Here is a 21,378-nt window from a genome sequence, read left to right on the forward strand (position 1 = left end):
CTCGCCGGGCGGATCTATCCCGGGCGCCCCGAGCTTTGTCTGGGCCTCGCGCCGGGCCCCGGGCCCTCCCACCGCCGCTCGCCAGCGGCGGCACCGCGCGCCGGGTTCCGACGCCGGCTTCGTCTTCCCGGAAGTTTTAACGACGCCGCCGCTCCCGCCCCCCAGCCCCGCGCGCCGCAGCGCCGAACCCGGCCGCCGGGGGCGCTGCGGCGCGCGCCGGAAGCCGGTCCCGCCGCGCCTGCGCACACGCGGCGCGTGGGGGCGGGCCGAGCGCGCGCCCGCCGCCGCGAGTGCGCCTGCGCGGACCGTGACCGCGCCTGCTGGTGCCGGGCGCGGGTCGCTCGCCGGCGGCCATGGGAGAGGCCGAGGTGGGCGGCGGGGGCGCCCCGGGCGACAAGGGCCCCGGGGAGGCGGCCACCAGCCCCGCGGAGGAGACGGTGGTGTGGAGCCCCGAGGTGGAGGTGTGCCTCTTCCACGCCATGCTGGGCCACAAGCCCGTCGGTGAGCGCCGGCGGCCGCGGACCCGCGTGCGGGCGGGGCGGCCGCAACCGGCGGAGGGCGGGGCCGGGCCGGGCCCCGCGGCGTGGCGTTCCGGAGCCCGCGGCCCGCCGCGGCCCCGCCCGCCTCCCGCGCTCCCCGCCCCCGGGGCCCGCGGCCCCCCCCCCCCGCCTTGGGACCCCCCCCCCGCCCTGGGACGCCCCCCCCGCCCTGGGACACCCCCCCCGCCCTGGGACCCCCCCCCGCCCTGGGACACCCCCCGGCCCTGGGACCCCCCCCCCCCGCCCTGGGACCCGCGGCCCCCCCCCCCGCCCTGGGACACCCCCCCCCGCCCCCGGGGCCCGCGGCCCCCCCCCCCCGCCCTGGGACCCCCCCTGCCCTGGGACACCCCCCGCCCTGGGACACCCCCCGGCCCTAGGACCCCCCCCTCACGGCCCTGGAACACCACCCCCCCCCCGCCCTGGGACCCCCCCCCCGCCCTGGGACACCCCCCCCGGCCCTGGGACCCCCCCCGCCCCCGGGGCCCGCGGCCCCCCCCCCGCCCTGGGACCCCCCCCCGCCTTGGGACCCCCCCCCACCCTGGGACACCCCCCGGCCCTGGGACCCCCCCCCCCCCCGCCCTGGGACACCCCCCGGCCCTGGGACACCCCCGGCCCTGGGACACCCCCCCCCCCGCCCCCGGGGCCCGCGGCTCCCCCCCTCCCCCGCCCTGGGACACCCCCCCGGCCCTGGAACCCCCCCCCCCCCCCCGCCCTGGGACACCCCCGGCCCTGGAAGCCCCCCCCCCCCCGCCCCCGGGGCCCGCGGCCCCTCCCCCCCCCCGCCCTGGGCCACCCCCCGGCCCAGGAACCCCCCCCCCCCTGTGACCCCCCCCCCCCGGCCCTGGGACCCCCCGCGGCCCTGGGACCTTCCCCCGGCCCTGGGACCACCCCCCCACGGCCCTGGGACCCCCCCACGGCCCTGGGACCCCCCCCCTGCCCTGGGACCCCCCGCGGCCCTGGGACCCCCCCCCTGGCCCTGTACCCCCCCCCCCCGCCCTAGGACCCCCCCCCTCCGGCCCTGGGACCCCCCCCCCACGGCCCTGGAACACCCCACGGCACCTCCTGCCCCCTCCCCAGCCCCCGCGACCCCCAGCCCCCGCCCGGCCACCCCTGGGCCCTGTGCCCCTGCCTTCTCTTCCCTGAGATCCTCCCCTTGGCCCAGAGACCCCTCCTGGCCTCTGCCCTCTGCCCCACGCCCTTTACCTCTCCCAGCCCCGCCCCTCCCTGCCTCCCCCCGCCCCCCCCACTTCTCCCACCCTCCTGACCTGTCCTCTTGTTTCCCTCCCGCAGGAGTGAACCGACACTTCCACATGATTTGTATCCGAGACAAGTTCAGCCAGAACATTGGTCGGCAGGTCCCATCCAAGGTCATCTGGGACCACCTGAGCACTATGTACGACATGCAGGCCCTGGTGAGCTAGACCCCCACCTCCTGCGCGGGCCGCGGTGAGGAGGAAGGTCAAGTCAGACCCAGCCAGCAGCAGAGACCCAGAGCTCAGGAGATGTTAGGAAAGCAGGCTGGGGACCGGGCTGGTGAAGGTCAGGAAGTCCACTTTGGATTGATGGTGGCCAGCAAGTCTCCAGGGAGACCAGTGTGGGCTGAGACCTCAGGGAGAAGCAGCCGCACCGAGACAAGTCAGGAGCCCCAAAAGGGGGGTAGGTGGAAGGCGACCCTAGATCTGAGTCCCACCAATCAGATGTGTGGGCTCTGTGGGAGTCAGATGAGCCCCCTCCCCGCAGAGGTGGGAGCTCACAGGTGGCAGGTGCACCAGGGATGGAGTGGTGGGGACTGCAGGCTTTGCTTGCTGCGCCTGCTCAGGAGCTGTGGGGGTCAGCAGGGCTTCTGCTCTTTCAGGGCTGGCACAGCCTGGTCCCTGCATGCTCACTTCCAGGAGTAGGAACAGCATTTTCATACTTAGCCTTGGGTCCTTTGTACATTTTTTTTCTGATGGAAGGTGAACTCAGCCTCACGCCGGGCAGGAAGACGCTGCACCTTCTGAGCCACACTCTTAGCCCTGCCGTGCCAAGTTACTGACCAGATAACACTTTTTCTTTCTTCTTGAAAATACAAAACACTGTGTGCATCAGCATGAATCTGAAATTCTTCCCTTCCCGAATCCAGAGAGGAACTTCGTCCTTCCGGAAGAAATCATTCAGGAGGTCCGAGAAGGTGAGCGTGGGCCCAGGTCCGGCCTGGGCGTGGAAAAGGCCACTTGGGCGCCGGGTGGGGGCGTGGGGGTCCCACGGAGACCCTGTGCGCCTGCACCTGGGCGGCCTTGGAACCCGCAGGATGGGGGGCTCTGCTGGAGAGCAGTCTCATGATGGATGCCGTCTTGTGACGGACGCCATCTCCTGATGGACGCCGAGGCTTGTGTGGGCAGCGAGAGTCAGAAGCAGTCCTGGCCCGACCGTCCCCCAGCGCTGGCCAGCACCGTGCGTTTCCAGTGAACGTCAGCTGTCTCCTCCACAGGAAAAGTGCTCATTGAGGAAGAGGTGAAAGAGGAGATGAAGGAAGATGTGGACCCCCACAGCGGGGCTGATGATGGTGAGCGCGGTGCTCCTGTCCCTCACCCACACCAGAGGGGTGCCCCGCCTCCCCCCTACCCCACACCAGAGGGGTACCCTGCCTCCCCCCTACCCCACAAGAGGGGTGCCCTGCCTCCCCCCTACCCCACACCAGAGGGCTCCCCACCTCCCCCCACCCCACACCAGAGGGCTCCCCACCTCCCCCCACCCCACACCAGAGGGCTCCCCACCTCCTACACCATAGCAGAGGGCTCCCCACCTCCCCTCTGCCTTCCGTCTCCCCATACCAGGGGTCCTCCCCGCCTCCTCCACACACACACACCAGAGGTGGTCAGGCGGCCTAGGGTCTTCAGGTCCCGCCCAGCAGAGGTCATGTCAAGCACCCCCATGCAGACACACTGCCATAGCCACAGCCACCACCACCCCTTCCCCTGGCATTGTGTCCAAGCCTGGGGTCTGGGGCCATGGCTGTGCCAGGCTCAAGCCTAGGGACGCCCCCTGGGCTCAGAGGGCCACTTGTAGATGGCAGGCTTTCTAACTGAACAGGAAGATGAAATGAGACTCTGTACGCTTTGTTTTCATCAAATGATTTTGTTTCTCAGTTTTTTCATCTTCAGGGAGCTTGGGAAAGGCATTAGAAAAATCCAGCAAAGACAAGGAGAAGAACTCCTCAGACTTGGGGTGCAAAGAAGGGGCGGACAAACGGAAGCGCAGCCGGGTCACTGACAAAGTCCTGACTGCAAACAGTAACCCCTCCAGCCCCAGTGCCGCCAAGCGGCGCCGAACATAGCCCCTGGAAGCACAGAAGAATGCTGACGCTGCGGTCCTTTGCTGCCTGCTCGGGGACCCCTGGGGAATGTGGCCATCCAGAGGGGCGCCTATGTGGGTCCCACCAAGTCATGGAGGCCCCGATGAACCCCAACAGCCAGGATGAGATGCACACAGATGGTGAGGCCCCTGAAGCCATCTTGTATTTTCTCCTGACTGGCCACCACTCTGCGAGGAGGGGAGCTGGGGAACGGAGCCAGAAGACCAGGAGTCCACAAGCAATAAACCGCCATCCTCACTGTCTTCCTGCGCACCCGGCCTCTGCATCCGCTTGGCCCTCTGCGGCTCCTCTGCACCGACGTCCGAGGAACGAGAATGTGCGTGGATGCCACCACACCGCCCTGGGTGGCCTCCCTCCCCACTGGGGAACAGAACTGGATTTTTGCCTCATTCACTTGTACTGTAATGTTGTATATAATTTGGTTGGTACTTCGTTATTTAATTTTTTAAGAAACCTATTTTGCTAGTGTTTTATATGAGAAAGTACTGCAAATGTTAAACCTGTGTTGTATTTTTCCTGAGATGTTTTGTTTTAAGGTAACAACTACTGAGATACTTTTTGCTCAGTTTTTATATGCCAGAAACAGAAATTTGTAGCGGTTATTTTTGTAATTCTAGTAACCTGCAAGAAGACTGCGAGAGAGGATGCAGTGCTGGTTGAAGTACACTTTCATTTGACTACAGCACATTAAAAGTGCAGAGCTGACCTGGAGTTGTGTGGCTTTAATACCAAAGTAGGTTAAGTTGTTTTTTTGTGTGTGTTTTCTGCAGTCAGAAGTTTTGTTTTGCTTTCCAACGTATAGTCAAGGAGCTCACTTAGATGATTTAACATCACTTAATGCAATGTACAAACAGGAAGTCCAGAATGGCTGCTTGATGTTGCTACGCACTTCTTGCCAGGCTTTGGAGACTGGTTACTCCTGGAATTCCACCAGAGACTGCTGCTGTTCCAGTCGGGTGGGTGAACAGACATGACTGTGCTGCCAGCATTCACACCTCCATCTTGAAATCTTGTTTTTGTGTGTGTGTGCACATGCACGTAGTTCCTGGAGCTTGAACTCGGGGCCTAGGCATTGTCCTTGACCTTTTTTGCTCAAGACTAGTGCTGTAGCCCTTGAGCCACAGCTCCCTTTCTGGCTTTTTGAGGGTTAGTTGGAGATAAGAGGCCCATGGACTCTCCTGGCTTGCTTCAAACCAAGCTCCCCAGATTTCAGCCTAACTAGGATTGCAGGCATGAGCCACTAGTACCTAGCCATCTTAACATCCTGCCCATCGACTGTCGTGAGTGACAAGAAACTGCCCATGAGGGCTGGGAATATGGCAACGTGGCTTAGTGGAAGAGCGCTTCCTCAGTACCACATACACAGAAAAAGCTGGAAGTGGCACTGTGGCGCAAGGGGCAGGGCACGAGCCTTGAGCAAAAGAATCTCAAGGACAGTGCCCAGGCCCTGAGTTCAAGCCCCAGGACTGGAAAAAAGAAAATTCCCATCAGGCCTCAGGCTGGTCTGCTGCTGTCATCAGTCCCGGACAGGCAGTTGGTGGCTCTGGCTTCCAAGTACTGGAAACTTACCTGTGGACACAGCTCACTTAGAAGCTGAGTAGGGTGGGCCCCTTTTCTAGATGGTTCTTTATAACTCCTTGGATGGGACTAGGGGTTGAGCCCTGCGTCCAGCAGGACAGCTGCTTGCAGCTCTGCGTCTGGGAGTGGGAAGGAGCCGGGTCTCTCCTGGGCACGCATGTCTTCTCACAGGGTCACATTGCCCACCTGGCCTTCCTCAGTACCAGAAGAACACGCGTGACCAGGAGCACCTACAGGGACACTTTAGAAAAGCACTTGTGATTCACAGGGCTGAAGAACTGGAGCTCTGAGCTCTGCTCAGCACTCGGCCTCTCCTAAGGAACCCTGGGGCTGTATGTGACACCTGCTTTTAGAGGTGCTGCAGCAAAATTACAGGAAACAGTCATTATATGGAGACCTTCCTAGCATGTTGTCAGGTCCCAGAAATGGCCCTTTCCAGATGGGGTTCAGAGCAGTGCACCCAACTGAACAGCTCAGGCCACCTCCCTGGTCATTCCACTCCCTCCCACAGGCTTACCGTCTGCTCCCAGTGGTGGACCTGAGTCTCAAAGCAGGGATCAAGGGCTGGGACGGTGGCTAGTGGTAGAGCGCTTGCCTTGCATTCATGAGGCCCTGGGTTCGATTCCTCAGCAACACATAAGCAAAAAGAAAAAAGCCAGAAGTGGCACTGTGGCTCAAGTGGTAGAGCGCTAGCCTTGAGCTGAAGAGCTGAGGGACAGCGCCCAGGCCCAGAGTTCAGGCCCCACGACCAGACCCCCCCCCCCCACCAAATAAAAATAAAGCAGCTCAAGCGTGCACTGGCCACCAGGGAGAGGCTGCCCCTCCAGCTGGCGTGCGTTTACCTTCCTGTCTGGCCCGAATGACCGAGGAGGAAGAGTGGGCGCCTGTGCTCGCAGCCGCAGCGGATAGATGCTGATGAGGAGTGGGGAGCACGGTGGGAATGCACCTGTGCGTCTACAGACAGCTGTGACCTCAGCCCACCTGAGCCCATCTCCCTCCAGGCGTGGCCTGCAGCACCGCGGCTTTGCTGCTCGGCAGGGCCCTGTCCACCTCCGCCGCCCTTCCTAGCCTGGCAGCGGCTGCCAGGCCCACGCAGGCTTCTCCGGGACGGAACCTCGGGCTGCAAAGCTCCTTAGGGCCTCCGCGGGTCCGGAACACCTCTGGAGCTGGCAGCGCGGCGCGTCCTCTGGGTGGCACCGCTGGTGCACCGCGTGGGTCTTTCTGCTTTCTAGGGCGGTGGGGGACCTTTTACTCACCCGGAGTGCCCCCATTCCGACAGCCATCTCCGCACCCGCCTTTGCCGGGGCAGGGCTCCCGCCCGCCCAGCTGCAGTCTAGTTCACGGTTCTGCACATAGAGACCCTTTCCTTCTTCGCTTGTTATTTTTCGTCAGCCGCGAGGCTCGAACTCGAGGCCGGCGCTGACCCTGGGCTTTTTCACTCAAGGCCGACTCTACCACTTCGATCCACACCACCGCCTCCGTTTTCACGTGGTTCTCTGGAGATCGAGGTTTCCAGACTTTCCTGCCAGGGCTGGCTTCGAACCGCGGTTCTCGGATCTCGGCCTCCTGAGCACTAGGACTGCCGGCGCCGGCCGCGCGGGAGCAGCTGCGCTGGACCCGGCCGGCCCCCAGGGAGGCCTGGCGGCCTGCTCCCCTGCCCCCCCCCCGCCCCGCCCCGGACGCAGCTCCCCCCGGGAGAGTGACCTCGGGGTGCGTGTGAACTCCGCGGGGGTCAGGAGGCGGGCCTCCCGGGGTCATGGGGACGGGTGGGGCGCTGCGGGCTCCACAGGAGCCCTGGGCTGCCTCCCTCTGAGGGCAGGTCGGGAGGCTCGTGGGGGACCCCGGCCCTCGAGGAGGGCGGGCGGGGTAGGTCGTGGTCCCGGCAGGGCGGGCCAGGCCGACTCGGGACGGGCATGGGCGGAGATCAGAACCCAGGCCCCGCCCAAGGCCCCGCCCACTCACCGCCCGCCAGCGCTCAGGCCACGCCCCCGCGTGCTGGTCCCGCCTCTCCCCACCCCGCCCGCGGGCTCAGGCTCCGCCCATCCCGCCCAGGGTTCAGGCCCCGCCAATTCTCCTCGGGCCCCCGCGGCTCAGGCCCCGCCCCCCGGGAGCTCAGACCCCTCCCGCGGGCTCAGGCCCCGCCCATCCGCGCCCGCCCCGGGCTCAGAGCCCCGCCAATTCCCCTCGGGCAGCAGCTCAGGCCCCGCCCCTCAGGCTCGCCCCGCCCCCGCGCTTCCTCCCGTTTCCCTTTCGCTTCCGCCGAGCGGTCCCGGGGGTCCGCCGCCGCCCAGCATGGACGACCTGGACTGCGACTCCACCTGGGAGGAGGACGAGGACGCCGAGGACGGCCCGGAGGGAGACGCGGACGCGGGGGACGAGGACGGGGACGGGCTGCGGGCCGCGCAGGCCGGCGCGCTCCAGGTGCGGCCCGGGCGGAGCGGGGAGGGGCGCCGACCCCCGCGCGGCGCGCCGGGCGGGAAGGCCCCGCCGTCGGCCGGCCCCGGGCCCGGGCTCCCCGGGCTCCCCGGGCCCCCGGGCGGGGTCCGCGCGCGGTGACGTCAGCGCGGCGGCCGCCCGGCCCGGCCCCGCACGAGCCCCGCACCGCGCACGGCGCCGCGGGCCAGGGCGCGGCGGGGCCCCCCGCGGCCCGGGAGCCTTCCCTCCGGAAACCTGCGCTCTGTGGCCGTCCTCGCGGCGCCCCCCGGGCTTCCCGGCCCGCGGGAGCGGCCGGTCACCGTCTGTGCAGTGCTGCTGTGCCCCGGTTCCAGGGGACCGGGCGGGCCCGGAGGGCGCCTGGGGTCGGAACTGTGTCCTGGGATGGGGTCTCTGCCCACCGAGAGTGCCCGGGGCCGAGAACCAGCCTGGAAGCTCAGGCCTGCCGCCGACCCTCAGCCCAGCCGCCTGCGGGAGTGCTCCAGGACAGGCGGGCGCAGGCTCTGCAGCCTGTCCACCCTGAAGACGCGCACTGGCCAGGAGGCAGGGCCCGCCTCCGCCGAGCGTCAGTGTCTGTCTACCGGTCCTGGTCTGGGCTCCAGGGCCTCACCCGCTGGCTCCGACTTCACAGTCAGGCCGAGGAACCCCGAGACCCAGGGCCTCGGATCCAGTGTTCTCTTAATCCCTGGAACCCGCCATGTCCCAGGACAGGAGGGGCTGACTACCTGGGACCTTTGTCTCACGGCAGCTGCCCTGCACGCCGGAGCTCTGCTCCGCAGCCTCAGAATAGTTTCCCTGATGTGCTTGTTACCTCTTCTCGGGACCCTGGGAGCTCGCCTGTGTGGACCAAGGCCGAAGGGCTGCAGAGCAGCAGGGAAACACTGAAATGGCCAAAAGGCCGGCCTCACAGGGCTGGAGGCCAGAGGTGCTGGGCCTTTTCCACCTCCCATCTCGTCAGTGAGGAGCCCGGGTTTGAGAGGGCAGGGCCTCCCCTGTGTCCTGAGCTGTAGGCAGCAAGTGGCTTCCCTCGGGAACACAGTCTGGTGAGAGGTTAGAGCACAGTGTAAGAGGAAGTACTGTAGGATTCGGCGACCCTGGATGTGAGGAGCTGAGGCTGGAGTGAGCGGGGAACTGGGGCTTGGGGCACAGAAGCCTTGCAGACGTCAGCCCAGGGGAGTATGCAGCGGGCACACTGGCCCAGCCACCTGAGAAGCAAGCCTGGCACTCAGACCCTCTGGTTCTATGCAAAGAGTCGGGGGGAGTGCTTCGCTAGGGTTTAGATCTGCCCAGTGGGACCCCATGGGAAAAACTGGAAGGGGAGTTGGGGGGAAGAACCGTGGAAAGGATCTTCCCCATAAAGATACTCATTGGCCACTGGCTCAGGCCATGATGTTCTCAGCAGATTGGGAGTTCACTGAGGGGCTTCACCGGAGCCTCATCCTGTTTGTTCTCTTCCCAGTCCAGGATGGCAGGGTCGCGCAACTGGCGGGCCATGCAGGACATGCGAAGGTACCGGCACAACTACCCGGTAGGTTCCACAGCCTGCCGGAGACAGTCTTCCATCAGCCTGTGTCCCTTGTCCTATTGGAGCCTGGCTGGTCCTTGGGCTCAAGGGTGTGCCCCCAGGCAGAGCCCAGCTTCCGCCCCTGCCCTGCCTCAGCAGCAGCACCCGTCCTGGTGCAGATCAAAGGACGGGAGGCACGCTGCTGCCGGCAGCCTCACGGACGTGAACCTGTGTCTGTGAATCCCGGGCAGCCCTGGGCTCTTTAGGCTACAGAGCAGGATGGAGCTCTGCGCCTTCCCTCCCCAGCAGAGTGAGGAGCCTGGGCTGGATTTGCAGGTCTTGAGGCCCCGGGGCCTGCAGACCTTCACCTCCAATGACCATGGAGCGTGAACAGGAGGGTCTCCCTTGGGACTCTGCTTCTAAATAGTGCCCACTATCTCCCTTTTCTGACTTCAGGATTTGGAAGAACGAGACTGCAATGGTGACATGTCCAACCTGAGTTTCTACAAAAATGACATCCCCTTCCAGCCAAACGGTACCTTCCCCTCAGCTGCCGCCATGAGCTCTCTTCTGGGTCTGGCCTGTTCCTGAGCACTGGAGGTGGCTTTTAAATGGCCCCACAGTGCCCCCTGGGGGCGGCCAAGGGACTCGAGGTTTGAACTCCTGGTTCACAGAGAGTGATGGGAGATGAGTGGCGGCGGCCTTTCCAGAAGCAGCGTCTACACAGCGCGCCAGGGATGGCTGTGGTGTTTGAAGTGGTTGTAGAAAACCTAGCGTCTTATGGCATGCAAGTTGAGACTAAAGTGCCACGTCTATTGGCCCTTACCCGTGACCATCGGAGTTCTTACTGTGACACAAAGCATAGGTCTGCCGTCGCAGACAGAGGCCCACCTGCTCTAGCGCCTGTTCTTGGGCCGGGTTCTGCTGTGCTTCTGTTTGAGGACAGAGTTCCGTGCCCAGCCATGCTTAGGGGAGACAAGCAGAGCTGAGTCTGGGACCAACAGAACCTTCCCAGAGGGCTTCCTGGCTCCTGCTTGGGATTGCTTCAGCATTGTGGGTCTGGGTTCTCTGAAGGAGGTAGCCTGGGCACACAGAGTTTAGAGTTGGTGAGGTTATGTCAGGTGAGGCGTGGACGGTTCTACTGAGCCTTAAGTATTCTAGAAGCCGTACGGTACACAGTGCTCTGGACAGCACTGTCCCCTACGCCCTGTTGAGTGGTGTCTGCGCTGATTGTCCCATGGGGCTTCCAGGTTGTGTCATCGAGAACATTCTTCAGCAGTGGAAGGACAACTATGACGTGCTTGAGGACAATCACTCCTACATCCAGTGGTGAGTGGGTGGCGTGGGCCAGGTCGGGGGCAGCAGGCTGCTCCGGGCCGTGCCCTGGCCTCCTGGTGCCTGTGTTGTGCACTGGGCATTCTGTCCTTGCTGGAAGCTGACGTGCACGGGACAGATAACACCTGCACCCCCTTGGGTGGCCCCGCCCGGCTCTACAGCACCGCGAACGCCAATGGAGCCTTGACCTTTCCTTCTCAGCAGGCCTCACTGGGGAGCTGAGGTGACCCAAGGCTAGGGAGAGGCTGCCGGTGGGCTTGCGGGGTGGGGACGGCAGCAGACGCCGTCCGACTGGGGCCATGTCCTTCTGAGGCGGCTTGAGCAGGCCACCGCCTGTCACCCTCAAGATGGACACGTTGCCCCACAGAAGCACAGTGTGTGCTGCCCCTGACGGCTCCCAGGAGCCTTGCCACGAAGGTCTCGGGAATCATCCTGCGGAGGCTGGCTGACTTCTCCTAGGCCCCTCCGCCCTCTTCCTCGTGTGCAGACGTCAGACACCAACCCGCCCCCTTGAGCCCAGCCGTGAGGCCTGAGTGGGCCACTGGGCCAGCAGGAGCCGGCGTGCTGGTCGCTGACCGCTGGTCACGGCCCTCCTTTCCTCACAGGCTCTTCCCTCTGCGGGAACCGGGAGTGAACTGGCATGCCAAGCCCCTCACGCTCACAGAGGTCGAGGTGAGCTCTACCAGGCCAGCAGGGGGCGCAGGAAGGGCAGGGGTCTGGCACTTCCTTGGCCCCCCCCCCCCCCATGTGGCACCCTGCTCTGCACAGGTCCTAGTGTGCTCTCAGTGTCCTCGGCTGCCTGAGGAGGGGAGCCCTGGGGCTCTGACAGCAGGTTCACAAGAGCCACCCTTCCCTCAGCTTGGGGCTGGCAAGGTGACAGCAGCGTGGGCTAGAGCAGGGGACTTTGCCCCAAGAGACGGAGTCAGGACCCAATGGGTGTCATCTGACCACATGGCCACCCAGGAATTGGTGGTCCAGGGAGGCCCCTGAGCTTCCTGGGGTGTTTTCCAGGCATTCAAAAGCTCCAGAGAGGTCACGGAGCGGCTAATCCGGGCCTATGAGCTCATGCTGGGCTTCTACGGCATCCAGCTTGAAGACCGCAGCACAGGTGCCGTGCGCCGCGCCCACAACTACCAGCAGCGCTTCCACAACCTCAACTGGTGAGGACCAGCCTCCCGCCCCTGGCTTCCTGACGCCCCTGAGCGCCGTGGCCTGGCCCGCAGGGCGGGCGGCGATGTAGAGAGTGCGGCGGGGCTGGCGCGGCCGCCTCCTGTGGGCTCAGGGACGTCCTTGATAAGCGTGCGGTGGCGCTGGCTCGGGGTGCACCTTGCCTCCCAGCGCCCCGAGTCGAGCTCACCCCTCTCCCCTCTCAGCCGCAGCCACAACAACCTGCGCATCACGCGCATCCTCAAGTCGCTGGGCGAGCTGGGCCTGGAGCGCTTCCAGGCGCCGCTGGTGCGCTTCTTCCTGGAGGAGACGCTGGTGCGGCACCAGCTGCCCGGCGTGCGCCAGAGCGCCCTGGACTACTTCCTCTTTGCCGTGCGCTGCCGGCGCCAGCGGCGGGAGCTCGTGCACTTCGCGTGGGAGCACTTCCGGCCCCGCTGCAAGTTTGTGTGGGGGCCCCACCACAAGCTGCAGAGGTTCAAGCCGCATGCCGCACCCCTGCCGGCGGCTGCACCCCTGCCGGCAGCCGGCCCTGAGCAGGCGGAGGAGGTCGATGCCCAGGGTCACTCCTGTGGGCCTGAGAGGGACACTGGCGGGGACGGTGTGGCAGCCGAGGGTCCCCAGACACCCAGTGCCAAGCCCCAGGGTGTGGGAGCCCTGGAGGGGGACCAGGAGGGTGAGGGTGAGCCTCTGAGCCCCAAAGAGAACAAGAAGAGGAAGCTGGAGGTGAACAGACAGGAGCAGACCCTGAGAGAGCCAGGCCCCCACAGCGCCTCCGACGTGGAGAAAATCGCGCTGAACCTCGAGGAGTGTGCCCTGAGCCCCGCCGAGCAGGCCAGCGAGCCCGAGCCACCTTGCCTCCCTGCCCCAGCGGCCGCTGCTGCTGAGGAGGTGCGGAAGCGGAGGAAGGTGGAGAAAGGCCCTGGGGGCGATGCCACGGAGGTTGCGGAGGCCAGCGAAGGCCCTGCCCAGCCCCAGGCCCTGAGTGGGGTCCCTGAGGGCCCAGAGAGCAAGGCGGGGCCGGGGCGGAGGGCCCCTGGCGCTGAGGGAGGCCCTGTGGCCCAGTCCCAAGAGGCAGCAGGGATGGGAGCTGCCAAGCCCAGAAAGCCTTAGGGTGGGCGCCTTGGCCCTGCCCAGCCCTGCTGCAGGAGCTAGGCACAGGAAGTCAGGGCTGTCCCTTCTTGGTGCCCAGCAGTGCTGGTGTCTGGTGGTCACTGCAGCGGCTGCCAGAAGGATGGAGGCCCCTCAGGGAAGGCCGAGGCCTCCAACACTCCTTACCTCACTGTGCCCCCGGCCCGAGCCCCGCGCTTATGACTGGCCCGCCAGGGTCCTGGGGGAGAGGCCTCTTTTCTTACTCTGGTGCCAAGCGAGGCCTTTTCTGAATAAACTCGTTTGACTTTGTCTTTTTGGCAGCCTGTGAGCTAGTCTCGTGTAGAAACGGTCTCTGGAGTTCCCTGGGCCAGCCAGAGGCACACCGCGCCGCTGCGCCTGGGCAAAGTGCCTGTCCATGCTGCTCTCCCTGAGGAGAGGCCGCTGCAGCACCGGCACCCAGCGTGCACCCAGCTTGCAGCCTCCGGGGCCTGCAGGGGAGGAGCACACTGCCTCGGGCTGGGCTGGGCTGGGCTGGGGTGCAGTGGTGGAGTGAACGGCCCCTGGGGCTTGGCCGGGGCGGTGTGCAGCGGAGCAGGGGGCGCTAGGGCTGGGCTGGAGGCCGTGTTTGAGATGGGGCAGATCTAGGCCAGGCCTTTCCAGATGCCCTGACTTGGGGTGCGGAGGTGTTCCTTGGGACAAGTATGAAAGGGTGTGGGCCTGGGGACCCCCGAGGGGAGAACTCTGCCATGGAGGGCCTGTCCTGGGGACCCCCCGAGGGGAGGAGTCGCCGTGGAGGGCCTGTCCTGTGGGCCTGGGGGACCCCCGAGGGGAGGAGTCGCCGTGGAGGGCCTGTCCTGGGGACCCCCCGAGGGGAGGAGTTGCCGTGGAGGGCCTGTCCTGTGGGCCTGGGGACCCCCGAGGGGAGGGGTCGCCGTGGAGGGCCTGTCCTGTGGGCCTGGGGACCCCTGAGGGGAGGGGTCGCCGTGGAGGGCCTGTCCTGGGGACCCCCGAGGGGAGGGATTGCCGTAGAGGGCCTGTCCTGTGGGCCTGGGGGCCCCTGAGGGAAGGGATCACCGTGGAGGTCCTGTCCTGGGGACCCCCGAGGGGAGGAGTCCGCTGTGGAGGGCCTGTCCTGTGGGCCTGGGGACCCCTGAGGGGAGGAGTCCGCTGTGGAGGGCCTGTCCTGTGGGCCTGGGGACCCCTGAGGGGAGGAGTCCGCTGTGGAGGGCCTGTCCTGTGGGCCTGGGGACCCCCGAGCGGAGGAGTCCGCTGTGGAGGGCCTGTCCTGTGGGGCAGGGTCCCTGCAGATGCCCACCGGCCCCAGAAGCTATGGGACCTCTTGGCATCTCTGCTCTGGTTATGTTCACAGGTGGTGTTTGTGCCATGAAGGTAAACTGAGCACTGAGATGGGTGTGGCTGTCACCGTGGTAGGGCTCCTGTGACCCAAGGCCTGGTCTGCACAGTGCGGTCTCAACCCTTGAAGTAAAATGAGGCCATGCGGGGCCTCGTGCCAATGCCACCGGGCCATCCCAACAACACTGGGTACCTGGGAGAGCGGGCCTTACTGACCCATCTGATCCCCTCAGGGAGTGGGAGCAGTGTCCCCCAAACAAGTGGACAGTGGTTCTACCTGGCCTGGTTTAGTGAGCTCTACTAGAGAGAGGCCAGCCCACTCCTGAGGATCTGCAAGGGGCGAGGGGAGGAGCTACTCAGAGACTTTGGCACGCTGTGTCCATCACCAGGTGGAGGCCAGCTGTGCTTCACCCCCCCCCCAGGCACGCTGCCACTGCACGCTGGGCATTGGGGTGGGACCCAGGGTCCAGTGGGAGGAGCTGTAGGCGGAGCTGCCAAAACCTCGTCTTGCTGTATTGGATTGACCAAGAGGAACTATTGTGTTTCTGACCCCTGGAGTTGAGATGGGAAGGGGCTGGTCCCCTCCCCACCCCCTTGTCACAGGCAGGCCTGTCCTGGCATGTTACCCAGTGATGAAGAGCAGGACCGCTCTGAGCTCCCCCCACCCAGGATGTATGCAGCCGCACACACCTCCCAGGAGGGCACAGGAGCGGCGGCTGGGTCTGTCTTTGATGGCAGAGTCTCCTGTGTTAGCCCACCTTGTAGATGTGAGAACCGCCTATTCTTGTGCCATTTTACTACCACTCCCTTTATTTTTGCCGGTCCTGGGGTTTGAACTCAGGGCCTGGACACTGTTCCTGAGCTCCTCGCTCAAGGCGAGCGCTCTACTTGCGTCACCACTCCGCTTGCTGTTTTACTGGGGTTTTTTTGTTTGTTTGTTTGTTTTGGGTCCAGTCGTGGGGCCTGAACTCTGGGCCTGGGCTCTGTCCCTCAGCTCTTCAGTTCAAGGCTAGCACTCTACCACTTGAGCCACAGCACCACTTCCAGCTTTTTTCTTTTTTCTTATGTGGTGCTGGGGAATCAAATCCAGGGCCTCAGGCATGCAAGGCAAGCACTCTACCACTGAGCCACCTTCCCAGCCTTTGCTGTTTTATTGGAGATGAGAGCCTCCCAGACTTTCCTGTCTGGGCTGGCTTCAAACCATGATCCTTAGATCTCAGCCTCCAGAGTAGTACTCTGCTAGGATTGCAGGCGTGAGCCACCAGCACTGACTGACCACTCCCCTTTTCTGTCCACTCCCTCATGAATTCCCATCATCCAAAGGTTCTGAGACCCACCTAGGGAGCTGATGTTCCTGTGAGTCTATAACCCAGGCAGCATTCCCGGGCTGCAAGCCTACAGGTCTGATGAGCCCTCTGGGTGACTTGTACATTTGAGCCCTGAAGGCCCCTGACCCCCCCCCCCCACACACACACACACATCCCTAGCAGTCAGTGCCTGCTGGGAGGAGCAGCCCCTGAAGCCATTGGGGCCGTCGGGCCCCGCACCCATCCCCTAGGTTCACCTCCAGGGACAGGTGCCAGTCTGACTGTGGCTGCTGGTGGCACCCCCAGGGCCGGCGGGGGGCGGGGAGGACAGCCCTTCTGCACAATCTAGGTTAGGGTCGGGACTGTGGCCCCAGAGCTTTCCTGGAAAGCCACCAGGCTGTGGGGCATCATGGGCCCCGCTGGGGGAGACTGGCCCGCAGCGTCTTCCTGGGCTTGGCTTGGGTCTGGGTGTGCCCCTGCCCTTAAAAAGCGCCCTTCACTGGAGACTTCCCGCCGCACGCTGGCCCACGGCAGACAGAAAAGACCCTTTCTTGATTGTCCTGTGCTGAAAGGTGTGAGTGTGTGCGCGGCGCCAGTCCCAGGATAATTTTAACTCCGAGGCCGCCAGAAATCGCGGCGGGGCTCCCCTCCCCCGGTGGCGTGGCGTCCGGCCTGCCCAGGTGGGCCTGGCTGAATGGGGGGCTTGTGTGCGGTAGGGGGCGGGGCCCGCGGCCTCCGCCCCGCCCACCACCGCACTGCCTGGCGGCCGGGCTCCGGCGCGCAGACACCAGCCAGCCATGGCCCGAGCACCCACCCTGGTCCTGCTGCTGCTGGGGCAGCTCCTGGCCGCCACCACGGCCCAGGTGAGTGCGGCCCAGGTGAGCGCAGCCCTGGAGTGCGGGTCCCATCTGGCAAAGGGCGGGCACACGGGGTCGGGGCTAGGGACCTGCGTGGAAGCGCGCAGCCCAAGCGGCCAGAGCTGCCCTTGCTCCTTCCCACTATCTGGAACCAGCCCCGGCCAGGGCTGCCCACCGCCCTGGACTGTCCCTGCTCGTGTCCCCACTGCCCCGAGCCCCCGGGGACACTGGGAGCAGGCTCATCACGGTCCACCAGACGGGCGTGGGGATGAGCCAGGCTGCCCACCTGCCCCTGCCCGGCTGGGTCTGCCTGCCGCCTGCCCCGGACCTGGGAAGGGACTGACAATGCGGCCTTTGTTCCCAGATTCCCTGCAGGGCCGGGGACTCAGGCCCTCCGGGCCCCAAGGACAAAGTGCTCGAGGGTGCCAGGCACCCACACAGGAGGCCTGGAGGCAGGCCGGGCTGGCAGTGCTGGGTGGGAGGTGGGATGCTCTTTTGGAGCGAAGGAGGACGTACCTGGGGGTCTTCCTGAGGGGGTGGGCCCTCCTAATGGCTTCTCTCCATTTTAGAAAATGGGACCTCGAGGCCCCCCTGGCCCCCCAGGGGCCCCTGGGAAGCCCGGCAGGGACGGCATCGACGTGAGTGCCCAAGGAGGCCGGGAGGCGATGAGCGGGGTCCCCATCCCGTGTCCTTGATCCCACAGGGGGGGGGGGGGCAGGCCTGGGGTGGGGGAGCAGGGCGGGCTTGGTTAGACCTGGGCGAGTGTCCTCAGGACTGGGCCCAGCCCGGGAGGGCAGGGCGTGTGGAGAGCCCAGCCGGCGCCCCCGGCCCGGGGGTGTCTCCCGGGGGGAGGGGGGTCCTGGGGTGGGGGAGCAGGGCGGGCTTGGTTAGACCTGGGCGAGTGTCCTCAGGACTGGGCCCAGCCCGGGAGGGCAGGGCGTGTGGAGAGCCCAGCCGGCGCCCCGGCCCGGGGTGTCTCCCCTGGCTCTCCACCACAGCTATGGCCCATACACTTTGGGGATCAAATGAAGTCTTTCAGCCTCTGCCTCCTGGAGAAGGGGCGTCTGTGGTGAAAATCCCCCCTCCCAGCCTCCTCCGGGAGGGCAGGGCTCTAAGGAGCAGATACTGGCTGTGGCTGCTCCATGGCCGGGAGCCCCTCTCGCACTGCAGAGCCGCTTCTGGAGGAGGCGTGGTGGACCCCAGATCCACAGGGGCGGATATCTGGGCCTCAGACTCTGAAGGCTGGGTTGTGGGGTTTGATCACTCTGGCTTGTGGGGCTGTCCCCTCCCCACCACTTCTCTGATTTACTTATCAGTTTGAATCTGGCGGCCCCTTTCTAACACTCTTAGGCCAGTGGAGATGTGGGACTGTGTGATGCATTCCCCAGGGGTTGTCTTGGCCCTCAGCTTGCTTCCCAAGTGCCCCGTGGGCTGGGGCGACCCCCTCACCCTGGTGCTGCGGGGTGGGGGGAGGGCTGAGGTCCCACCGTCTCCGGCCTGTCTCCAGGGAAGCCCCTTGCTCGACTTCCTTGGGTGACTTTCCAGGGACAGCCAGTTTAGGGCTCACACTGGTCACCGCCCATTGCAGGGAGAAGCTGGCCCTCCAGGCCTACCCGGGTCCCCCGTGAGTACCCTCGGCTGTGGGAGAGGGGGCCCTTCCGGTCTGGGGAGGAGGAGGGGCCTGGAGAACAGAAGGTCATTGACAGCCTTCCCCCCATGCAGGGCCTGTGTCGCCTGGGGGGGGGGCAGCATCAGGATGGGCGGAGGGGAGCTTGCGGGGCTCGGCGGGGGGGGGGGGGGGGCTGGCTGGAAGCTTTCTTTGGGCCTGTGCCCACACAGGCCAGGGAAGGGGGTCACCATGGCCCTCCAGGCCCACTCAGCCTGCAATGTGCTCCCTGGGGACTGGCTGGGCCGGGGAGCACGCTGCCGACGTGGTAGAGGGGTGAGGGTGGACGGGAGGGGGGCGGGAGGCCTGCACCTCTGGAGCCGGCCTGTCTCCAGGGCCTCTCCATGTTCTCTTCCTGCTGGGGCTCAGGGCTGAAACGTGTCCCTCCCTCCCACCTCTGCCCCTTCCTTCTGCACAGGGGCCAAAGGGGACTCCAGGAAAACCAGGAAGACCAGGAGAGGCGGGCCTGCCCGGCCTGCCCGGCGTGGATGTGAGTGTGCCCCACCCAGGCCTGGCCCCAAGGGTCAGCTTCTAATTGCTGCTGTCCAGCTGGGCCTGGTCAGGCAGGAAACCAGTTCTGACAGAAGCTTCCAGTAGTCTTCAGCAGGGACGCTGGCCTCAGGCCCAGACATGCCACAGTCAGAAGTCCAGAGTTCTTGCTGATCAGAACTAGCACCTCCATCGGGCCCGCTCGCCGCTGGCCCGCCCCAGTGGCCTCCCAGCCCCGGGCTCTGGTGGTGGTCACAGGCTCCAGGCCTGGCTCTAGGACAGATCTGAAGAGGGCTGCTGGCCGCTGGATCTGTTCCCACGGACTGCCCCCACCCCGTCGTGGAGATGGGGTGCACCAGGGAAAGGGGGCGACCAGACCCTTCTGCATCATTTGGTTAAGGAAGGGGCTGTGACTCACTTTTTGTTTTCCTGGCAAGGGGGGTGTGATTGCAGATGATGGTTCCTTGAGCCCCCCTGTCCCTCTCTCCCCAGGGTCTGACAGGGAGAGATGGACCCCCTGGACCCAAAGGTGCTCCTGGAGAGCGGGTAAGGGCCTGTGAGGTCCAGAGGTGAGGACCAGGCCAGGAGTGGCCAGCCGGAGGCGGGCGGCCGCGCACCAGGCCAGCAAGACACAAGTCCTGTGCGAAGTGGGCAGGCCTCATGACACCACGCTGACACACGCATGGGCTGCCGCTGCCCCTACAGTAGGCCGACGGGCGGATGGGCACAGGGCGCAGGTGGCCAGCCCCTGTGGGTGGCCAGCCCCTGTGAGTGGTGCAGGTGGTCAGCCCTGCGGATGGTCAGCCCCTGCGGGTGCCCTTCAGCCCATCGCCTGGGCTGGGCAGCCATCCCAGGACCCAGACCCTGGCAGGTCACAGGTCAGCGGATATGGTTGGGGTTGGTGATCAACCAGGTGTCCCCTTCCTCCCCTTCCTCCCCCTCCCCCTCCTATTTCTCCCCTTGCTCCTCCTCCTTCTCCATCTCTTCTCCCTCCCTCTTCCTCCTCTCCCCCTCCCCTCCTCCTCCCTCTTTTCCTCCTCCTCTCCTTCTTCCTCCTTCTCCCCTTTCCCCTTTTCTCACCCCTCCCCCTCCCCTTGCTCTCCCTCTCCTCCCCTCCATCCCCTTCCTCCTCTCCTTCCTCTTCCTCTCCTTCCTCCTCTTCCTCTCCTTCTTCCTCCTTCTTCCCCTTCCCCTCTCCTCCCCCCCCTCCTCTCTCGCCTCCTCCTCCCCCCTCCCCTTCCTCCTCCCCTGTGTACCTGTGCCACCAAGAGGGGGCCCACAGTCAGCCCTGTGGATTGTGGGTTGTGCCAACTTTCTGACAGACCCACCTCCCGACTCAGGAGAGCAAGGCTGAGCCTCGAAGCTTCTCCAGCCTGAGGGGGCGCTCTGGATGAGAGCATCAGAGAGCAGGACAGCCAGGCATTGGGTGGAGGGCTGGGCCTGCCCTGGGAACTGGTCCTGTGGGCCAAGATCTGACTGAAAACAACAGCAGGAGGCCACTGGTGGCTGGGCACCCCATCCTGCTGGGGAGAGGGCTGGTCCCGGGCGGGGGGGGGGGGGCTGCCGGTATTGATCGGCCTATGCCCTCCCAGGCAGGGGCAGGAGCAGCCACAGAAGGCTGGACGGGCAGGCCGGCTGGCGGACAGGGCCTGGCTGAGGATGATTCCCAGCAGCTCCGGCGCTGGTCTTAGGAGGCTTCCCTAGAGGGGTCAGCTCTGGGGTCACTTCCGTGTGGCTCATGGGCTGGCCCTGGCATTGTGTCCTCCTGGTGGCTCTGCCTTCCCTAGACTGTGCAGAAGGAAGTTTTCCTGCCGCTCTTTCCTCAGCAGGGTGGTGGCAGAGGGTCCTGCCGGGGTGCCGCTGGGGTGCCGGGGTGCTGGGTGCCGCCGGGGTGCTGGGTGCCGGGGTGCTGTGTGCCTCCGCGGTGCTGGGTGCCAGGGTGCTGGGTGCCGCCGGGGGGGCCGGGGGGCCGCCGGGGTGCCGGGGTGCTGGGGTGCCGCCGGGGTGCTGGGTGCCGCCGGGGTGCCAGGGTGCCGCCGGGGTGCTGGGTGCCAGGGTGCTGGGGTGCCGCCGGGGTGCTGGGGTGCCGCGGTGCTGGGGTGCTGAGGTGCTGCTGGGTGCTGCGGTGCTGGGGTGTTGGGGTATGGGGAGCTGCCGGGGTGCCACTGAGGTGCCCGGGCACTGGAGGCCTACTGTGGCCCCACCCCCTGTGAAGGGGCTTCTGCTCCTGGGGGCCCCCCAGGTGTGGGCTGGGCTGCCTCGTGGAGAGAGGGCTGTGGAGCGGGCTGCCCACCTCCCACGTGTGGGCCGGGCCTCCAGAGGGAGGGGAACAGGTTTGCAAATGGAATCGAAGATCCCCACACACTCCTAACCCCCATTTTCTTCCTCAGGGCAGTCTGGGACCCCCAGGACCACCTGGGCTGGGAGTGAGTATCATCCTGCCTTCTGTCTTCTGCAGAGAACGTGCGGGGAGGGCAAGGCGAGGTGGTCTCGGGGAGCCCAGCGGGGGAGGGGGAGGGTACAGGCATGGAGAGGTGGTCTCGGGGAGCCTGGGGGGCGGGGGGAGGGTACAGGCATGGAGAGGTGGTCTCAGGGAGCCCAGCGGGGGAGGGGGAGGGCACAGGCATGGAGAGGTGGTCTCCGGGAGGCCGGGGAGGGGGAGGGTACAGGCAAGACGAGGTGGTCTGGTCTCGGGGAGCCCGGCAG

At 65.6% G+C, this 21,378-nt stretch overlaps 3 protein-coding genes across 4 annotated transcripts in view; all 3 read left to right on the plus strand.

Annotated features, from left to right (window-relative positions):
• The first annotated feature begins 317 nt into the window (after positions 1-317).
• Positions 318-16,419, plus strand: LOC122124993 (MRG domain binding protein). Of its 2 annotated transcripts, XM_042699542.1 has the most exons (7): positions 318-501; positions 1,830-1,951; positions 2,628-2,709; positions 3,010-3,084; positions 3,668-3,857; positions 7,552-7,561; positions 16,409-16,419. In XM_042699542.1, the coding sequence occupies exons 1-5, from the start codon at positions 354-356 to the stop codon at positions 3,853-3,855; spliced, it is 615 nt and encodes a 204-aa protein (XP_042555476.1). In that variant the 5' UTR covers positions 318-353; the 3' UTR covers positions 3,856-3,857; positions 7,552-7,561; positions 16,409-16,419. The 2 variants fall into 2 exon arrangements, with proteins under 2 accessions (XP_042555476.1, XP_042555475.1); XM_042699541.1 differs by lacking the exons at positions 7,552-7,561; positions 16,409-16,419 and having other exon boundaries at positions 3,668-4,599.
• Positions 7,701-13,309, plus strand: Ogfr (opioid growth factor receptor). Its single transcript, XM_042699532.1, has 7 exons — positions 7,701-7,893; positions 9,365-9,433; positions 9,866-9,944; positions 10,660-10,738; positions 11,350-11,416; positions 11,756-11,904; positions 12,118-13,309. Exons 1-7 carry the CDS (start codon positions 7,765-7,767, stop codon positions 13,019-13,021), a joined length of 1,476 nt encoding a protein of 491 aa, XP_042555466.1. The 5' UTR covers positions 7,701-7,764; the 3' UTR covers positions 13,022-13,309.
• A 1,458-nt stretch (positions 16,420-17,877) lies between the features above and the next one.
• Col9a3 (collagen type IX alpha 3 chain) overlaps positions 17,878-21,378 on the plus strand; it is an 18,764-nt gene continuing 15,263 nt past the window's right edge. Inside the window, exons 1-5 of the mRNA XM_042699553.1 lie at positions 17,878-17,970; positions 18,106-18,141; positions 18,602-18,673; positions 19,165-19,218; positions 21,063-21,098. Of these exons, the coding sequence (XP_042555487.1) occupies positions 17,878-17,970; positions 18,106-18,141; positions 18,602-18,673; positions 19,165-19,218; positions 21,063-21,098 (291 nt within the window). The remainder of the gene's footprint in view (positions 17,971-18,105; positions 18,142-18,601; positions 18,674-19,164; positions 19,219-21,062; positions 21,099-21,378) is intronic.

The sequence above is a fragment of the Dipodomys spectabilis genome, unplaced genomic scaffold (genome assembly GCF_019054845.1).
Source record: "Dipodomys spectabilis isolate Male_0828 unplaced genomic scaffold, ASM1905484v1 ptg000257l, whole genome shotgun sequence".
NCBI classification, from domain to species: domain Eukaryota; kingdom Metazoa; phylum Chordata; class Mammalia; order Rodentia; family Heteromyidae; genus Dipodomys; species Dipodomys spectabilis.